The sequence below is a fragment of the Saccopteryx bilineata genome, chromosome 5, assembly GCF_036850765.1.
Source record: "Saccopteryx bilineata isolate mSacBil1 chromosome 5, mSacBil1_pri_phased_curated, whole genome shotgun sequence".
NCBI classification, from domain to species: Eukaryota; Metazoa; Chordata; class Mammalia; order Chiroptera; family Emballonuridae; genus Saccopteryx; species Saccopteryx bilineata.
This window is the reverse complement of record NC_089494.1, coordinates 97849889-97867606: the sequence shown is the minus strand read 5'-3', so window position 1 is coordinate 97867606 and position 17718 is coordinate 97849889. Positions and strand designations below refer to the sequence as shown.

The 17718-nt window shown below is 35.7% G+C and overlaps 1 protein-coding gene across 1 annotated transcript in view; it reads right to left on the bottom strand.

Moving 5' to 3' along the window:
• Positions 1-17718, bottom strand: part of LRP1B (LDL receptor related protein 1B) — a 2131860-nt gene that overhangs the window by 1736401 nt on the left and 377741 nt on the right. Inside the window, exon 2 of the mRNA XM_066281034.1 lies at positions 10497-10619. Within this exon, the coding sequence (XP_066137131.1) occupies positions 10497-10619 (123 nt within the window). The remainder of the gene's footprint in view (positions 1-10496; positions 10620-17718) is intronic.

Genomic DNA, 17718 nt, shown 5'->3' with positions numbered 1-17718 from the left:
CTGCAAATTATAAAAATTTGCTTTCTTTTCAAGATAGTTTATTTGCATGTGTGGGAAAATATATACACCTGTGCTGTTAATGATACCTAGGTTACGCTAGTGCCCTGCACAATCTGAAAAACTGAACCTAACATCCTGCTCACAGCTGTTGTCAGGATCAAAGGAGATAATTCATATAAAGGTCATATTTCAGCATATGGATCATATTAATCATCCATTTTGTGTCAGTAACATCATCATCAACTTTATCATAAATATCATCTTCTCTAACATGGAAATAATCACATTTAATCAGGATAGAGGACTAAATTAGCAAGTCTAAAGTCCTGGCACGTGGTGGGGCATTGGGATAAATGTTGGAAGAAGAGCTCCTGGTAAAAACCTTAAGCACAGTACGTAGTTCTTCAGTAAATGGCTGCTGATTGGTTGTTTTCTAGTTTTCTCAAAAAAAATATATGTATTTTGAGAAGTTTAGTCCAGTGACAAAATTGTCTTCATTATTTAAGTCGTTTTTTAAAAAATTGAATTCTGTGTGCCAATTTGGAAGTAAAATGTAACAAAATTCCCAAAGGTCCTTGTAGACAAAGAAATATTTCTTTTTGCTGTCAAATTACATCTGTTTTATTGCCTGACCCACTGATTAATTTAGAATTAAAGATTTTAACAGTTTAACATAGATTATAGTGAACTAATATAGTATATTATTAATATTCATATTATAATTAATATGTACTAGCTATGCATTTCTATTGTTTTCTACAAAAATAAAGGTAATTAAGTCATCTAAGTTCGTGTTTTATTTTATAACAGCCATTATTGTAAAGTTGGCCACCACATAGCCCTCTAAATGAGAGTCTTAGATCACCAGGAAGAATGGTCAGGTAAATCTATTTTTCTTTTAATTTTGGAGCAACCCATCATCCATCAGTATTTGAAAAAAAAATCTGTATTAATTATCTATTAAATTTTTATTAAACAATATTTCATTTTCATACAAATAGCACTGTTTCAATTAGGTTTTTTTAGAGGGTTATAACCACTACTATAAGGAGGGGTCTTTTATTTCATCAGAAACTGATTGGTGATTCCATTTCATATCTTTTTCACAGGATTATAATGCTAGTAATTTTAGTACTCTGATAATATATCTCTTCAAGAAAGGGGAAATGTTTACATAATAGCATTATTCTTATACTGATATAAAAATAATTGGAATTTTATTAGCTATATTGTACACTACTATATTAGTCTGTTAGGGCTCTCATAACAAAATACCACAGAGTGAATGGCTTATACAGTTTGGGAAGCTGGAAATCCAAGGTTAAGATGCTGGCAGGGTTGGCTTACTCCAAGGTCTCTGTGTTTAGACGGCAGATGGCTGCACTCTGACTGTCTCTTCCTTATAGGCTGAGTGGATTGCTATCAGCTACATTCACTGACTGGTATTCTCCTGCCTATATCCTTTGTTACCCCTCCTTCCCTGAACATTCCATTTTTGTGAGCAATCTCTCCCATCCTGAAAATCAGAAACGCTAATGTTACAAAGATCTTAAATTAAAAAATTCAACCCCAAGTCAGTTACACTGCCTGCATGTGAACAGGGCCAAGACAGCAATTAGTAGAACGATGATACACTCTTTGTCCTGCTGAACATTCTATAGGAAGATTATAGCAGCACGTTATACTCTGCTTTCAGGGAAGGATGATGGAAGACATGAGGGAAGGGGCAGAAAAGGAGAGACACTGCCATTAAAATAAGTTCTTAGAACACAACATTCTTTAGAGCTTCATTTAGCAAAATATGTCATTTTAGAAGCACTGCTGAGTGAAAGTCAAATGTAAATTTTATACACTGACTATAAAGAATAAAACGTCCTCCGGGAAGAAATGTGCTCACCCGTGAAAGGTAAGAGGCCTTCATCCCCAACCCCAAATGCTAGCTTAGTTGTGGATAAGTGATGGATTGAGTCATTTCTGAGAGGACTCCTTGCTCAGCCTTCAGTTTGTCCCCATAGAGCTCTGCAAGAACACTTGTTTACAGCACCTCATCCCTAAGCCAAGGACATTTACCAGCATTGTCTCTAGAATTAATTCATTTTATTTTACCCCCTTTATTTTACATTATTTCAAATTTTTTATTCCCTGTAGTTTTCAGTCCAGACCAAGGGGAATGAGTCCCTTTTTTCCTGTGATCTTGGTTCAGAAAACCAAAAAGCAGTGATTTCTGGAGTAAAAAGTGAGGTCCTTTTTAATGCTGGTCTTGCTCCACCTGTCTCAACTGTAGTGCACTGAGTTTTAGCACCTATGCCTCCAATCAACCTTTCTTAAAATTGCAGAGGCAGACTTTTGGCGAGGTGTTAGCACCTTGCAGGGTGAACAGAGAAACGTGACCCTTCCCTCCCATCCCTGGTGTGCGAAGGAAATGAATCAATATGAAACAGGCCTTTACAATGCACTATTGTACTTTTCCCCACCTTCATGTCATCCCTTCATATCAACGCTCAGGTGGGAGTCCTTTTATTATTAATGGTGGGTCAGTGTTTTGGCCTCTCTACTGTTAAAACAAAGAGCCTCACAGTAAAATGAAGAACAAAACAAAATGAATTGAAAGAGACATAAACTGTCCCCAAGGGTCTCATATGCTTTCCCTTTACTCTGTAAAATCATTTCAGCTTCTCTACCTAACAAAAGCTCTGCTTTGTGGTTCTCCTATATTAGCTCATTGCAAAGCGACCCCTCAATCACTATTACTTAGAAACAAGGACCATATTTCCATTCATTTTATTGTTCCTATAGTCTACTTTCAGTGATAAGCTACTATATATGTTTAAAGAGCAATATCTATTTGCTAATAATATCCCACCTGAATTTCAATTTTTCTCTGACCTCTGTCAAGGAAAGAAGGTTTAGGAAGAAATTATAAAAGGATTTCTACCTTATATCCTAAGGGAAAGGCCATTGTGTGAATATAAGAGGTTCATTAATATCTTTCTATCTAAATACAGTTAAAATCATACAACACAAATGTAATAAAGGCAATGGTTACTTCATGCAGAGGCATGGCACATCTAACCCTAACAACTTACAGCCACTTTTATTTTCTATAAATGCTTCTATTCCTATTACTCAGGAGACTTGTTTTTTTTGCACATTATTCAATTAGAAGTCTTCACTCCCTAAGCCAATGTTACAATATTCTGTTGGGAGAGCCTTCTGTGTTTTTCAAATGATTCCATACTTATGAATTGGTGGCCTCTGGGGTCTTTTTAGGAGTAAGATAAGGGGTCCCCAAACTTTTTACACAGGGGGCCAGTTCACTGTCCCTCAGACCATTGGAGTACCGGACTATAAAAAAAACTATGAACAAATCCCTATGCACACTGCACATATCTCATTTTAAAGTAAAAAAAACAAAACGGAACAAATACAATATTTAAAATAAAGAACAAGTAAATTTAAATCAACTAACTGACCAGTATTTCAATGGGAACTAGGGACCTGCTCTTGGCTAACGAGATGGTCAATGTCCGGTTCCATATTTGTCACTGCTAGCTGTAACAAGTGATATGACACGCTCCCTGAGCCGTGCGTCCTGCATCACTGGAAGTAGTATTGTACGTGAGCGATGCCACGTGGTGGTCCTCTCATTGACCACCAATGAAAGAGGTGCCCCTTCCAGAAGTGCGGAGGGGGCTGGAAAAATGGCCTCAGGGGGCCGCAGTTTGGAAACCCCTGAGTAAGATCCTTCCTTACCTCATTATTTAAAAACACACCAAAAAGGAGGACAACTTTAAAGAAACCTAAACTCTGTTTTTCACTAATAACAGCCAACTTAGAGGAGTATGGAAGAACCATAAACTCAATTTCCTAAGATGAAATAACATCTATATTCCAGGACTGCAGTGTCAATTATAAAATATTATTCACTAATGTGTTTTTAGCCATATGGTTTAACTTTAGTCAATTGGGCAACATGATGTTTTTGGAAGTGTTCTTAGAAAAAGCCACCTGTCCCAAAAATAATCTCTAACCAAATTTGTCTTAATATTTAAATGTAATTAATATACCTAATTATTAGAAACTGTTGATAATTTAACTTGAATTTGTGTATGTGGTAAATTAATTTTATTCCTAGTCACGACTTAGGTAATAAAACTGACTTTAAGTAAGACTGGGATTGGGGGGCAGTTAGGATGCTCCCAAAGAAGAACTGTAGGGTACAGTGCTTGCTCAGAGCTCTGAGTATCTGGAATGCAGAATGGGGTCTGCAGTAGAGATGGGGTCCTACTGTAGAGCAGGCATCATCCAAGCACTTCACTATGAGGCAGTTACTATCATGTCCATTGTACAGATGAGATCATGGAGTCCTGAAGTGGTTAAGTCAGTTTCCCAGGAGAAAAGATATTTGTGGAAGAATTGACCTTGGAAACAAGTAGTTGAGATTCAGAAACCCAGATGGTACACTGTGCTTGGCATTCCCTACACAGTGGATGGAGAGAAGAAAAGAGAGTGGAGGGACGGACACACAAGGCACATGCCTACCCAGTATCTACTCGCCCCTTCCTCCCTCCTGGCAGAGCCACTGATTCCATTTTGAAAGGCAACAAGCCCCTGTTGAAGACACTCATTGCTCCACACCCCATATGAGCAGTTCTGGTAAAGGAGATCGAAGCACTTATATACTGACTTAGCTTTTTGTAAAAAGTTATTGCTTTTCTGAAAAACAGAGTAACTCATTGGCACTTGCCTTTTCTCTTTCCCATGTTTCTGCCTGAGTGGAACTGTCTACTGGCAGAGGCAGAGCAGCCCCACTGTGGCCGTGAGTCTGACAGCGCCACGCTATGGACGGCAGGACAGAAGGATGGAGAAAGCCAGGTGCCACTCTACCACAGTCATCTTAATTCTGAACGCTTTACTTCTTCATCTTTTTGAGTGAGTAAAAGAAAACCCTATTTAGGTAAGCTACTGTTTCTGTTCTATGTGATGAAATGCAATCCTAAGCAATAAGGTGGCATGCAACCATAGAAGAATAAAAATCCCGCTTCTATAAAAAAACGCTGTATGGCCTGAGTGTGGCACTGTATGGTGGGGGTATAAACACAGCTCCATGTCACAAGCTTGCACTGTGAGGGGTTATTCTGTTTCCTGTGGTGACTCTACCTGGGCACAGACCCACCTCTTTAGGTTCACAGTAGATATACATAGTGCAGCAATGACATTGAAATGAATTGGGAAACTTCAGCCTGTAGGCCTTATCAAGTCTGTGACTTATTTTTGTACAGAGTATAAGCTGAGAATGTGTTTTCCATTTTAAAGCATTTAAAAAACAAACAAACAAAACAAGGAAACTATTCAACAAAGATCATATGGGCTCATAAACTCTACGATATTTATCATCTGGTTCTTTTTTGTTTTTTTTGTTTTTTTGTATTTTTCCGAAGCTGGAAACGGGGAGGCAGTCAGACAGATTCCTGCATGCGCCCCACTGGGATCCACCCGGCATGCCCACTAGGGGGCGTTGCTCTGTTGCAACCAGAGCCACTCTAGCGCCTGAGGCAGAGGCCATGGAGCCATCCTCAGCGCCTGGGCAAACTTTGCTCCAGTGGAGTCTTGGCTGCGGGAGGGGAAGAGAGAGACAGAGAGGAAGGAGAGGGGGAGGGGTGGAGAAGCAGATGGGCGCTTCTCCTGTGTGCCCTGGCCGGGAATAGAACCTAGGACTCCTGCACACCAGGCCGACGCTCTACCACTGAGACAACGGGCCAGGGCCTATCATCTGGTTTTTTACAGAAAAAGCTGATTCCTGCAGAAGGACAGGACAGAATCAATTATCACAACCAATTGACAGTAAATTATCACAACCATTCGGGTTGCAAATGCTACCCCCTTATAAGGCCATTGTCACTCTTCTTTGTTAGCAAATGAGTCATATATCAGAAACATGATCTGTAATTAAAGTGCCCTGAATAATTTTCTGAGCGGGGGTGGGAGGGTAGTAGAGGGCAATAGGAAAGAAGGAGAAATAACAGCACTAATACTGCTCTGACTTTTAAAGAATGAATCTGTTTTAAGTATATTAAAGTCAGTTTCCCAGAAAATATCAAACATCAGCTGGAGCTGATTGTTGGAAAGGAAGTATCATTAAGCATTCAACAGAAAATCCTAGAAGGAATTAAATTTTGAATACTTTGCAATAAAAGTGCCTTTCAAGAAGACTTTCCGGCCACAGGTGGCACCAAGCTTTCACTTCACAAATAAATGTTTCCACTCTTCATTTTAATTCTTGTCACACACAGCTCGAGACAAACAACTGAATGGCAAGCCCTGAGAAGAAGGACAGTGATTTCCCTGATTTCTTATTCTCATGACCTCATGGGGCCCAAAGATGATTAGCCATTTATTTAACAAAATTACTGCAAATAATGTAGAGCATTATAGACTTTCATTTTTAATACAAAGCTAAAGAATAATTTCTCATCCAAGGGCAAGGCTATAAATTATTAAAGTTCTCCATTTTCATATTTTAGGAAACTCATCTTGGTTTTCTGAGTGCATGTTTATCTTCTAGCGCATTTTGGGCATCAGCATTTCACAAGGAAAGCTTTTCTTCTTCCTTGACAATATCGTGGTTTTTTTCCTATAGAAATTTTGACATTTTATAATGTCATAATAAATTCCATGCTATATTAGTTTTCTTATCATTTTAAAGGCTAAGTGGATTTAAGAAAAATATGTGTATTGCTTCAGCAGTTTTCATCTAATATTTTGTAGATACAACATACTTCATAGCAAAACTAATAACATACATTTGTTTTTACACTAAGCACAAAATCAGCCTTCCTGAGAATGTCTTCATGGCTTTTGATTTCTAGTATCTATCTTTCATACCAAAGGTATACATTCAGATAATTATTAAATTATGCACTATTGTATGTAGATCAGTGATGACTGGAAATGAATGTCATAGGAAAATACATTATAAAGCACTATGATTAGAAAAAATGGTAACTGTCAACATCTGGATTGATAAATGAAAATTTGAAGTCTGATATCTTTTATAAGGGTTTTCTATGCTTGTTCAGATTTAACTGGTATTATCTAAGACCATTCATCTGAAACAGGCAGATTAAATGTAGATCAAAATACGTTGCCTAGTTTGATTACCCAAGTATATAAAGAGTTATTTCTGTCTTTGTTGTATGGTTCATTGATATAACAATAGTTTTAGTGTTTTCTTTAAGGATATTCAGCAATTTTGATATGCAAGAATAAAATCAGAATGGCCAAAATAAAAAAAAATAAATAAATCTAATTAATCAAATGTCATTGGAGAATAAATAAGCTTACACTTAGAAAGTGCCAAAAATATTTTGAGTAAGTATGAATTTCATTTTAAAAACTAAGTAAGCAGAAAAATCTATCAATCAACAGTTTTAATTAACCCACATGTAATTTCTAATTTGAGACCTCAGTCTGCTAAAGCTACAAATTCTGTGAATTGAAAGACCCACCTTTTTCATAAACCCAAGATGGTGTTTACTTTCTGGGCAGGATGGATATTCAAAATATTTAAGAACATTGTGGTGGAGAGACTGACCAGTCAGAGCAGATGCCCAATCAGTCAGTGTGGATACTGGCTGGCAAACACATGTCTGGTCCACTGATGTGACCCTGCTGGTATCAGCCATGCTCCAGAGGCATGAAGTCAGCATGGGAGGGATAGCAGATTATCTGTCATATAGCCAATTTGACATTTTCTGTGAGGTGTTCTCTCTTGGAGCTTTTGTTGTGACAATCCAGGTCCTTGCTCCTACACCATACCACAAATCAGATCCAGTTTAATTTACCTACTCATCTTAGTCCTGAGCAAAAGGGAATACCATCATTCTCTATTCTTCACCAGCATAAGGGGAACTTCTGCCTAGGTAGGCTATCCAGTCTTTATATTTTCAATTATTTTTGCATTGTGCAAGGTGCATAGCTCCAGAGCATTTTTTCAACCTCGATTTCTTATATATGGATACCAAAAATATATCTAATGTCCCTGAAAATTTCTTTCCCATCAGGAATTTTGGGGAAGATAATGACAGAAATGCTATACTCCATTATCAAAACTCAAAAATCTAAACATTCTGATGATGCTATTATATTCCTTTCTGCTAATGAGGAAAGGACTCCTTGGTGACAGTTCAATAAAAAGGGTAAAGCTTAAAGAGAATATATATATATTTAATGGCAGAGAGTTTATTATTGTTGGTTTTTTACAGTACTGAGCCAACTATACTCAGGAATAATATTGAGATTTATTCCCATTTTAATCAACTTTATAAAGATAAAATTATATATAATAAAATTTACCCCTTTTAGTAAACAAAATTCAATGTTTTAAAATATATAACAGAGTTGTGCAACCATAACTGCAATCCTACTTAAAAAATATTTTAATTACACCAAAAAGGGACCCCATACTCATCAGCAGTTCATCCTCATTGCCTTCCACTGCACCACTCATCTACTTCCCATATCTATATATATATTTGTCAATTTAGGATATTTCTATGAACCACGTCATAAAATATAGGATCTCCTGGGACTCCTTTTCCTTAGCATGTTTTAAGGTATATCAACATAGCATGTATAAGTACTTCATTCTTTTCTGTTGCTAAATAATAGTCTTTTATATGGATTTAAAACATTTGATTTCTACATTTGATTAGAGTTTTTTTCCTATAAATCGATTATTTCCTCTTTTTATGTCTAGCATCCTTTCTATTCTATGGAAAGTCCAGGAAAGGCTTCCAGAATTAAACTGGTACAATTGCTAAAAAATTTCAAATGTAGTAAACAACTAAAACCTTTTTCTGTGTAAGAAGTGACCTGCTCAAAGTAAAAAGAAACAATTCATGCAAATATACAAGGACCCATATGTGACTGAAATTTTAAAAACACTAGCAAACATAAAGAAAATGAGTAAGGATTGCCTCTGCTTTCTAATGGCAAGCTTTACATCAAAATTTCTATTGGCACTTTCTATAAGCTATGCAAACAAGTAGAGAAGAATGAAACCAATAGCGTTATCTCTAAACTATTCAGCAATCAGATGATAGATTGTTTTTTCCACTTTTCCCTTTGAGAATGATATTGATAAGCTGACATACTTGGTTGCATGGGGAGCACAGACTCATACTACAAATGCCTGAAACATCAATATAAAAATTTAAAGAACCGTTCATACTCCTTATGATAATGGTTGTTTTATAACATTACATCACCCTTAGCTGTGGCTTCTTATTTTTTAAAGCTCTTTCTTAAAAAAAAATGTTTATTTTACTGATTTCAGAGAGAAGAATGAAGAGAAAGACGCACAGAGATCAGAACATCAATCTGTTCTTGGATGTGCCCTGACTGGACGTCGAACTGGCAGCCTCCCTGCTCCGCACAATGCCCAACAACCGAGCTATCTGGCCGGGGGATACTATTTATTTACAATGTTGTTTTTGTAGCATTTTTTTTTCATGTGGGAAAAAAGTCCTCAGTGGATTTTGAGTCAGATACTGCAATAAAATTGCAATAAAAATCCATATGCATTGTGAACTTCTACATGATATTATAAAAGAAAAAATTCTCATTGTGCAAATGGATAAATATAGTTTTTTTCTATTTCAAAAGAAGATAATTAATAGTTTGTGTCATGCCCTATGATATTAACAGAAATAATGTGGATGTAAAGCTTCATTAGCTCAGTATTCCTTCTATGTGCTCTTCTGCCTGAAAGTGTGTGAGATAAATTTTTGGAGAGTCTTATTCTCCTTTAGTGCCATGTTTTAAAGGATTATCTTCCTCTTCAAGCCATTTTTTTCCCTAATAGGAACACAATCACTTTGAAATAAGTAACCTTGCATTTTCTTTCCTTCATAATTCAGTTCCCACTACAAAACTGCACTTTATGCTTTCATTCAGATAGTCTTTTTTTTTTTTTCTTTTTAAAGGGAGAGACTGAGGGAGAGAGAGGTCAGGGGGACAGGAACATAGAGCTGATCCTATATGTGCCCTGACCAGGGATTAAATGGAACCAGCAACTTCTGTGCTTTGGGATGACGCTCCAAGCAACCGACCTATTCCGGCCAGGGTTTATATTTTATTTACTGATTGATTTTTAGAGAGACAGAGATAGGAGAGGGGGAAGGGAAGCATCCATGGATTGTTCCACTTAGCTGTGCATTCATTGGTTGTTTCCTGTGTGTGCCCTGACTAGGGATCGAATCCACAACCTGGATTGAACCTGCAACCTTGTTGGTTCAGAATAACACTCTTAAAAGACTGAACCAACTGAATGGGCCCACATAGTCATTTTAAAGAAAACATAAACCAAAGTTTTGAAGCTTCTTAAGCTAGCTGGAAAAAAGGAGAATCAATTACATCAGTCATCAGTGAAAACAACTGACATTTAGTTTCACACGTAAGGTAAACCCGAAGAGCATAAAAACCTTTCTACTCACAGGTATCTAACGACTCGTCCGAATCATCAGGGCAGTCGGGGTCCCCGTCACACAGCCAGCTCTGGGAGACACAAGTCACATGATCGTGGCAAAGAAATTCACCAGGATCACACAACTGCTGATCTGAAAATGAAAATGTTTCAAAATAAAATATGAATGATCTGAACATGAACACAAGAGCAATACAAAGATGAAATGTGAGAAAGCAATACATAGGGTATATGGATGTGATCCACAGTTTCTTTTCCGTGGCAAAGCTAAACCAATTATTTTTCTTAGTTTTAGCCACTCAGCTCAATTACACCACTTTGAAAGAACTGACTTTGATGTGGTCTCACACAGTCCGTCCTGGAATAGTTAGGAATTCTGTTTATATTTATGACTAGAGGCTTTGTCATACTGGATAAGGCATATAGATATACCTGAGAGCAGATTTAATAGATGTTAATCGAGAGCAGAAGTTTTAAACACAAAATTTTTTATTCCTCCTTTGCCCCAAGAGAAAAAAAAATCTGTAATAAAAGTTACATTTGTGCCTGACTGCTTCTCTGAGTTTTCAGTACTTAACTTTCCATCCTAATACTGGAGCTGCATGTCTCTACATTAATTAGATACACAATCTTATAATATTTTATTCTCCTTTTTGCTTTTTATCCTCAGGTGACAGTTCTGATTACCAAACAGCAAAAATGATAGTAAATTTTTATAAAGCTTTGTTCTAACTCAGACTTCTACAGTTTATGTATCCAAAAAAGTCTATTATTTTCCCACTACTATTTAAGAATATTTAAGACTTATAGCCCTTCTTCAAGTCCCAGTAAATCCATCAGATGTTGTTTCTTTGCAACGCTATAAATTTATTTGATAAAATATTTCATTTTTATGTTTTAACTGGAATATATATATATATGTATATATATATATATATAATTTACAATGAATGACCTTTGACTATGAAGAGTACTGGGAACACCATAGTCATATGATATCACTTATACTTTTGTAGGTATGTACAGGAATGATTCAAAATTTCAAAAATCCATGAGTAAATAGGTATTTCAATATATATCAAAAAATTTCTAAGTAACACGAAAGCATTAGACCAGAGCTTAATTGGCATTTTTACCCTAGCAATTACAAAATAATGGTGTATCTTCCCTTTAATGGTTTGATAAAATATAGTATATCTTTCCTTTCTCTTCCTCAACTTCTTTTCTCCTACTCACCCCAACATAACTTTCAATTAATATACATTACAAATACAAATTACACCTTTAATCTATAGACATGGGTATATAATTAATTTTCCACTTTTAAACTATAGATATTTCCTAAAAATTAATATTATTATAACCTATATATAATTTTCAATAAATTTTCTATCAATACCATTCTCATGACCACTGCTATCATAATTATGGTTGTTTTTTACATTAAACAATTAAGTTCTCGAGCATATTCTATATTTGACACCAGACTTGGTGCTACCGAATCAAAGATGTGGAAGCCAGAGTCTTTCTCTTCAAGGGTCCAGCAGAGTACTGTGCCAACAGATGCAGGAGTACCAAGGGACTTCCTATGCAAAATGTTGCCAAATAAATTATCTAACAAACATAGCTGTTAAAAGGAGCAACCACAGGTAGAGTCAGGTGGAGACAAATACAAAGAACAGTTTGGGGATGTGAGCATAACTTTAAAGATGAGTAGGATATGAATAAATGGAGAGTAAATATAGGACAGTACTGACAAAGGGTAATATAAACAAAACTACTAAAGCAGTGGCTATTAAAATGAATTTGAGACAAGTAAAAGTTGAAGATGACACACAAGTTATAAGACCTGGGTTTTCTCCACCAAACATTGTATCACATCTATAAGTATGTTCCAATGTTAAGAGAGGGGAATTCCATTTTTGCTTAGATAGTCCCATAACTTTTGTAGTTAACATGAGGAAAGAACACAGGATAAAATACAAGTTATTTTGTTTATAAAGAGGCCATATAATTTATCACTGAACTTAGAGAGTTCTGATAATAAAGAAAGCATGGTAATAATTATACCAGGGCAAAATGTATAAACCAGGTCTATTCTAGAAAAATTAGAAGAATTGTTCATTGTACCTATTGCTAGTCGACATTTGATCTGTGATCTTAAGATGCTAAGTTTTCTTTCATTCTTCCCAAACTATAACAAATTGCTATGAGGAGAGGAGAAAAGAGATGATGCCTTGCTAAATGTCACTGCACAGTGCCTGACTCAATAAATAGTCAGTAAGTACTGACTGAAAGTATAAAGAAGAACCATAAAGAACTATTGGAAAATAGCACAGCAAATAGTGTTGGAAAATAGCATCAAAAACATAGGTCAGGGTCAATAATAAAGGGCCTAATGATTACTGTAGAGAGCAATTTGTAAATCATTTGAAGCTATGAAAAAGTACTTACGAAAGGGTTTAATGATAAAATATGTTACAGTATATCTGTTAGACTATTGCAATTATCTAGAGAAAAGTTCAAGATGATTAGACTAAAGTAGGGGGACTAAAATGAATATCCTATTCCATTAGGAATTGGTGAATCAATGAATAAAAGGCTCAATGATATCTCAAAGTAAATAGCCTCAGAAATTGATTAAATAGTATCTCAAAATTAAGGTAGAACATTCACATAGAAAAAAAACATACTGTGTATATATGTGTATGTTTAAATTTACATGACAGCCTAGTCACGTGTGGACAGTGAAATAATAATAGCAGAGATAATAGAGAACATAATTAGTACATTTATAGTTCTTTTTAGTTCAAACCTCAGATATCTTAATTTGTACACTTATTTCTTTATTTAGCAAATATTATTGAACTTCTTCTATATTCTAGTACACAGATACAATAGTGTGTGTGGTGGGGAAGGAGCAAAGAAGAAATCCCTGCCATTGCGGAGCACATTATAGTGTGGGATAGAAACAGAAACAAAAAAAAATGACTTAATTGTATAGTATATTAGAAAGTAAGTCCTATGGAATATCCTGAGCATGAGGTACTTGAGAGACATTTAGGAATGAATAGGCATTCATTCCTAAATAGGCCAGGGGTCCCAAAACTTTTTACACAGGGGGCCAGTTCACTGTCCCTCAGACTGTTGGAGGGCCGCCACATACAGTGCTCCTCTCACTGACCACCAATGAAAGAGGTGCCCCTTCCAGAAGTGCGGTGGGGGCGGATAAATGGCCTCAGGGGGCCACATGCGGCCTGCGGGCCTGTAGTTTGGGGACGCCTGCATTAGGCAGTGATACATTTAAGCCTGGAATTCAGAAGCATGATCAAAACTGGAAACACAGAGCAAAACTGAAGCTGTAAGAAGACAGTGAAGACATGGGAATAGATGGAGCTGAAATTACAGTGAGGTGGGGGGTGGTGATGGAAGAAGAGACAGAGAAAGAGAAATAAGCACAGGTCATGTGAAGAGACAGGGAAGACAGTTTTTTGCCAGGAATATGAGGGAAGGGCAAGGGAATGGAGACTGAGGAAGGGGATCACCAGTGACAAAATCCAGGTATGAAATGTTCTGAAAAGATGGCATAGACTTGCAGACTGAGCTGAAGGTGCCACTGAAGAAGGAAAGAGCCTGGAGGCCCAAGAGGGATATGAAAGTGGAGCACTTTCCTAAGAAAAACTCATGGGGCTGGAGTACGAACCTAAACAATACTGGGAGCCAAAAAGAAAGGATAGAAAAGTGAAATGGAGAAATTATTAGCTGGTAGAAAAGAAAGTTAAGGCACTCTTACATGGTTGTGTATTCTCAGGGAACTGAAAAGCAACATTTTGAAATTTGAGGAAGTAGAATTGGAAGGCATGGTAAAAATTTAGAATAACTGCTGTGAGAAATTGGAAAGGAATCAACTAGGAATTTAGGAAAGGATTTCTTTCTAAGGGCAAAGAAGATCCAGCTAAGATTGAAATGTTTACATTTGACAGTTGAGAGTTTTGTTCATTTACTTTTGCATTAATGTCAAAATGTTCACCTCCATTAAGCCATAAGTACAGAATAATCTCCTGGTAAAACTCAAGAAGAAAATCCCTTTGAAAAATATGCACAACACCCATCCTCAATAGGTCTTCATGTGTGTATAGACATAAACACTAATCTATCATGATTCAAAAACAACTTTTTAATCTTTCTTTCAAGAAGTAAAATAGGTCTGAGGGGCTTACTTAGTGGGCCAATATTATCAATTTGCAGATCAAGCTTCAACTTTTAAAGACAATTTGCACATTGCAATTTGGGGGAGAGTTTTATATTATGCCTTTAAGAAATAGCTGTTAAGGCTTGACCTGTGGTGGCGCAGTGGATAAAGCGTCGACCTGGAAATGCTGAGGTCGCCGGTTCGAAACCCTGGGCTTGCCTGGTCAAGGCACATATGGGAGTTGATGCTTCCAGCTCCTCCCCCCTTCTCTCTCTCTGTCTCCCCTCCCTCTCTCTCTCTCTCTCTCTCTCTCTCTCTCTCCCCGCTCTAAAATGAATAAATAAATTAAAAAAAAATTAAAAAAAAAAAAAAAAAAGAAATAGCTGTTAAGAAGAGCTTCTCACAACTCATCTATTTATTTTCAACCAGGTATTCTATTTTAAGGTCAATTTTTAAAACTATCCATTACAGGATTCAAATAAATGAACCTTTAGTATTTCAAGGTGATTATTTTAAAATATATTCACTGGATTGAGTTCCTTGAATGAGAAGCTAAATATGTTGTGCGTATGTGTATTTCTCATTTATCCCATTTTATGCTTCATGCTATGCTTCTTAGATAGCCAATCCAATCTTATTTTAAATGTCTTCCTATTGTGAAAAACATAATGTCATACACTACAATTAAAACAAGAAGGTTATCAGACAGTGCTGGCAGTTTCGCTTAAATCCCTAAGGAAGAAGATCAAAGACAGTTCCACGCCTATCTCTTTGTAATAATAGACTCTTGAAATCAAAATACATGAAAAGATTAGGACAACCATAGCCCATAGAGTTTACTGAGTTTGGATTCATCCTGGCATGAGAAAAACTTAGTATGCTAATCCTGCTGCCCTTACAAGAAAATATCTAATTACATGTTTTAATAAAATTTTATAATTCTTTTGGAAGTAGGATATAGATAGTCTTAGCTGAAAGACTTACTATACATGAGTTGCCACAGACTAGCTAACTTACTTTTTTTCATTTTAATATCATGATGCTAATTTTGGTCTTTTTAAAATAAGAAAGAGTCAAAATCAAATAGTAAAACTATTATCTGTCAATAGGAGTCTATTGAATAACTGTGTAGCTTTCAGCTCCTTGGGTACTTCACCATAACTGATTTATAATCATGTTATGCCGTTTCCCTGAGATGTTGACTACCTATTTAAATACTAATGAGAATGTTAGTTTATCAACAAATTGGCTACTACTGCAAAACAGGATACTACAGGAAAATTTAAAGGAAGTATAATTAATAAATTCTGGTAGCTAAGTACAAATTAAAGTCAAATGAGGGATAGTTCCCATTTAACATCTAAATGTCTAAGGAGTCTGATATTGCTCCTAGCTACATTAAATAGTAAGTACAACGTTTTGCATAAGCTAAGTTATAGAAAAATGCTGCAACAGGTTTTCTAAACTCAGTCACATCAACAACACTTATTTACTCTATCTATGTATCCTTGTTAATTTAAACATAGGATGGTTAATTACAGTATATCATTAATAACTTCTAAAAGGGAAATATGGCTATATTTCCTTTCTTTCATATAACAGGCAGTAATTCATTACTAATACAACAGAATTCTTGGAGAGACCTACAGAATATATTAATTCATCTTCAGATTTAGGTGAAGCTCATATAAAAGTTAAAAAAAATGATTTTAGTTATAAAGTATCAAGAATTACATTAAACTTTTTATATTCACCAACTTTAAAAAAGTGCAAATGTAGATGAAGAATGAATTGCTCAAACTTTTATATAAATTGTTTTTCATAATATGGTTAGCGATTTTTGCCATCCTTTCAGTATTCAGCATACACCTTTAGATTTTTACTGTTCTATCCACTTACCCTAAATATATTATTTCTATGTCTTTACTCTTTACTCCTCTGCTTGGAATGCCTTTTCCCCAAAACAAAATTCTAGTCCTTTTCTAAATTTCAATGACATTTTACCTACTTTAAAAAAAACTTCCCCAACAAACTTTTTCTTCCTCCATCACCCTCTACTCAAACCACCAAAACATTCTCATTATGTACTCTATGTATAATAACTATGGGATCAGATTTTCTAGAGGGCAGAAGTTCCATTCTAGACTTTTTATTTGCTCCTAACAAGGTAATTTCAATGAAAAAATATAAAATTTTATTTAAAAATTATACATTAGTTTTAGAAAAAGGGGGAGAAAAGAAAAACCAAAGCAATCACAGTGTTTTGTGTTTTATCAGAATAATAAGTAGCTTTATTTAATCACCAAAAAAAACCACTAAATTCTCCCATGATTAAAAAACCCTCAGTAGTAAAAACTATACCACATAAAATTAAAGCATCCATGAAAACTAAAATCAAACTTGCGAGAGATTCAATGTTAATCTCCAGAGTCTCTTAAAGAGACTGTACTGAAAATTACACTTTTACAATAGCTGGTTATACAATGGTAACTTAGCCAAATACGTTAATGATAGTTTTTTTTTAAAAAGATAGTTCTCTAGGGATATCATCATTATAAGTGTGAGATAAAATAAAACTAGTTATTTTAAGTCCATGTTTAATAGGAATACAAAAATTTATTTCGATTTTACATATTTTTGGAGACTGATATGGAGAAGGTAGCTAAAATATGGTCAAACTTGGCAGCTACATTTTACCAAGCAATATATCCCCTTCATAAAATGCATGGTTTACCAAAAATAATAATAATAATAAACCTTATTATATACAATAAGATTGTAATTTGTGGTATCATTTATCTATGTTAAATTTATTTTTTTTTATAAACCAACCTTGCCCTGGCCAGATGGCTCAGTGGTAGAGCACCAGCATATGGATGTCATGGGTTTGATTCCCGGTCAGGACATACACAGAAGTGACCATCTGCTTCTCCACCCCTCCTCCTCCCTCTTCCCTCTCTCTCATCTCCTACTGCAGCCATGGTTCAGCTGGTTGAAGGGAGTCGTCCCCATTTTGCCCCCCTCCCAACATACTGAGGAT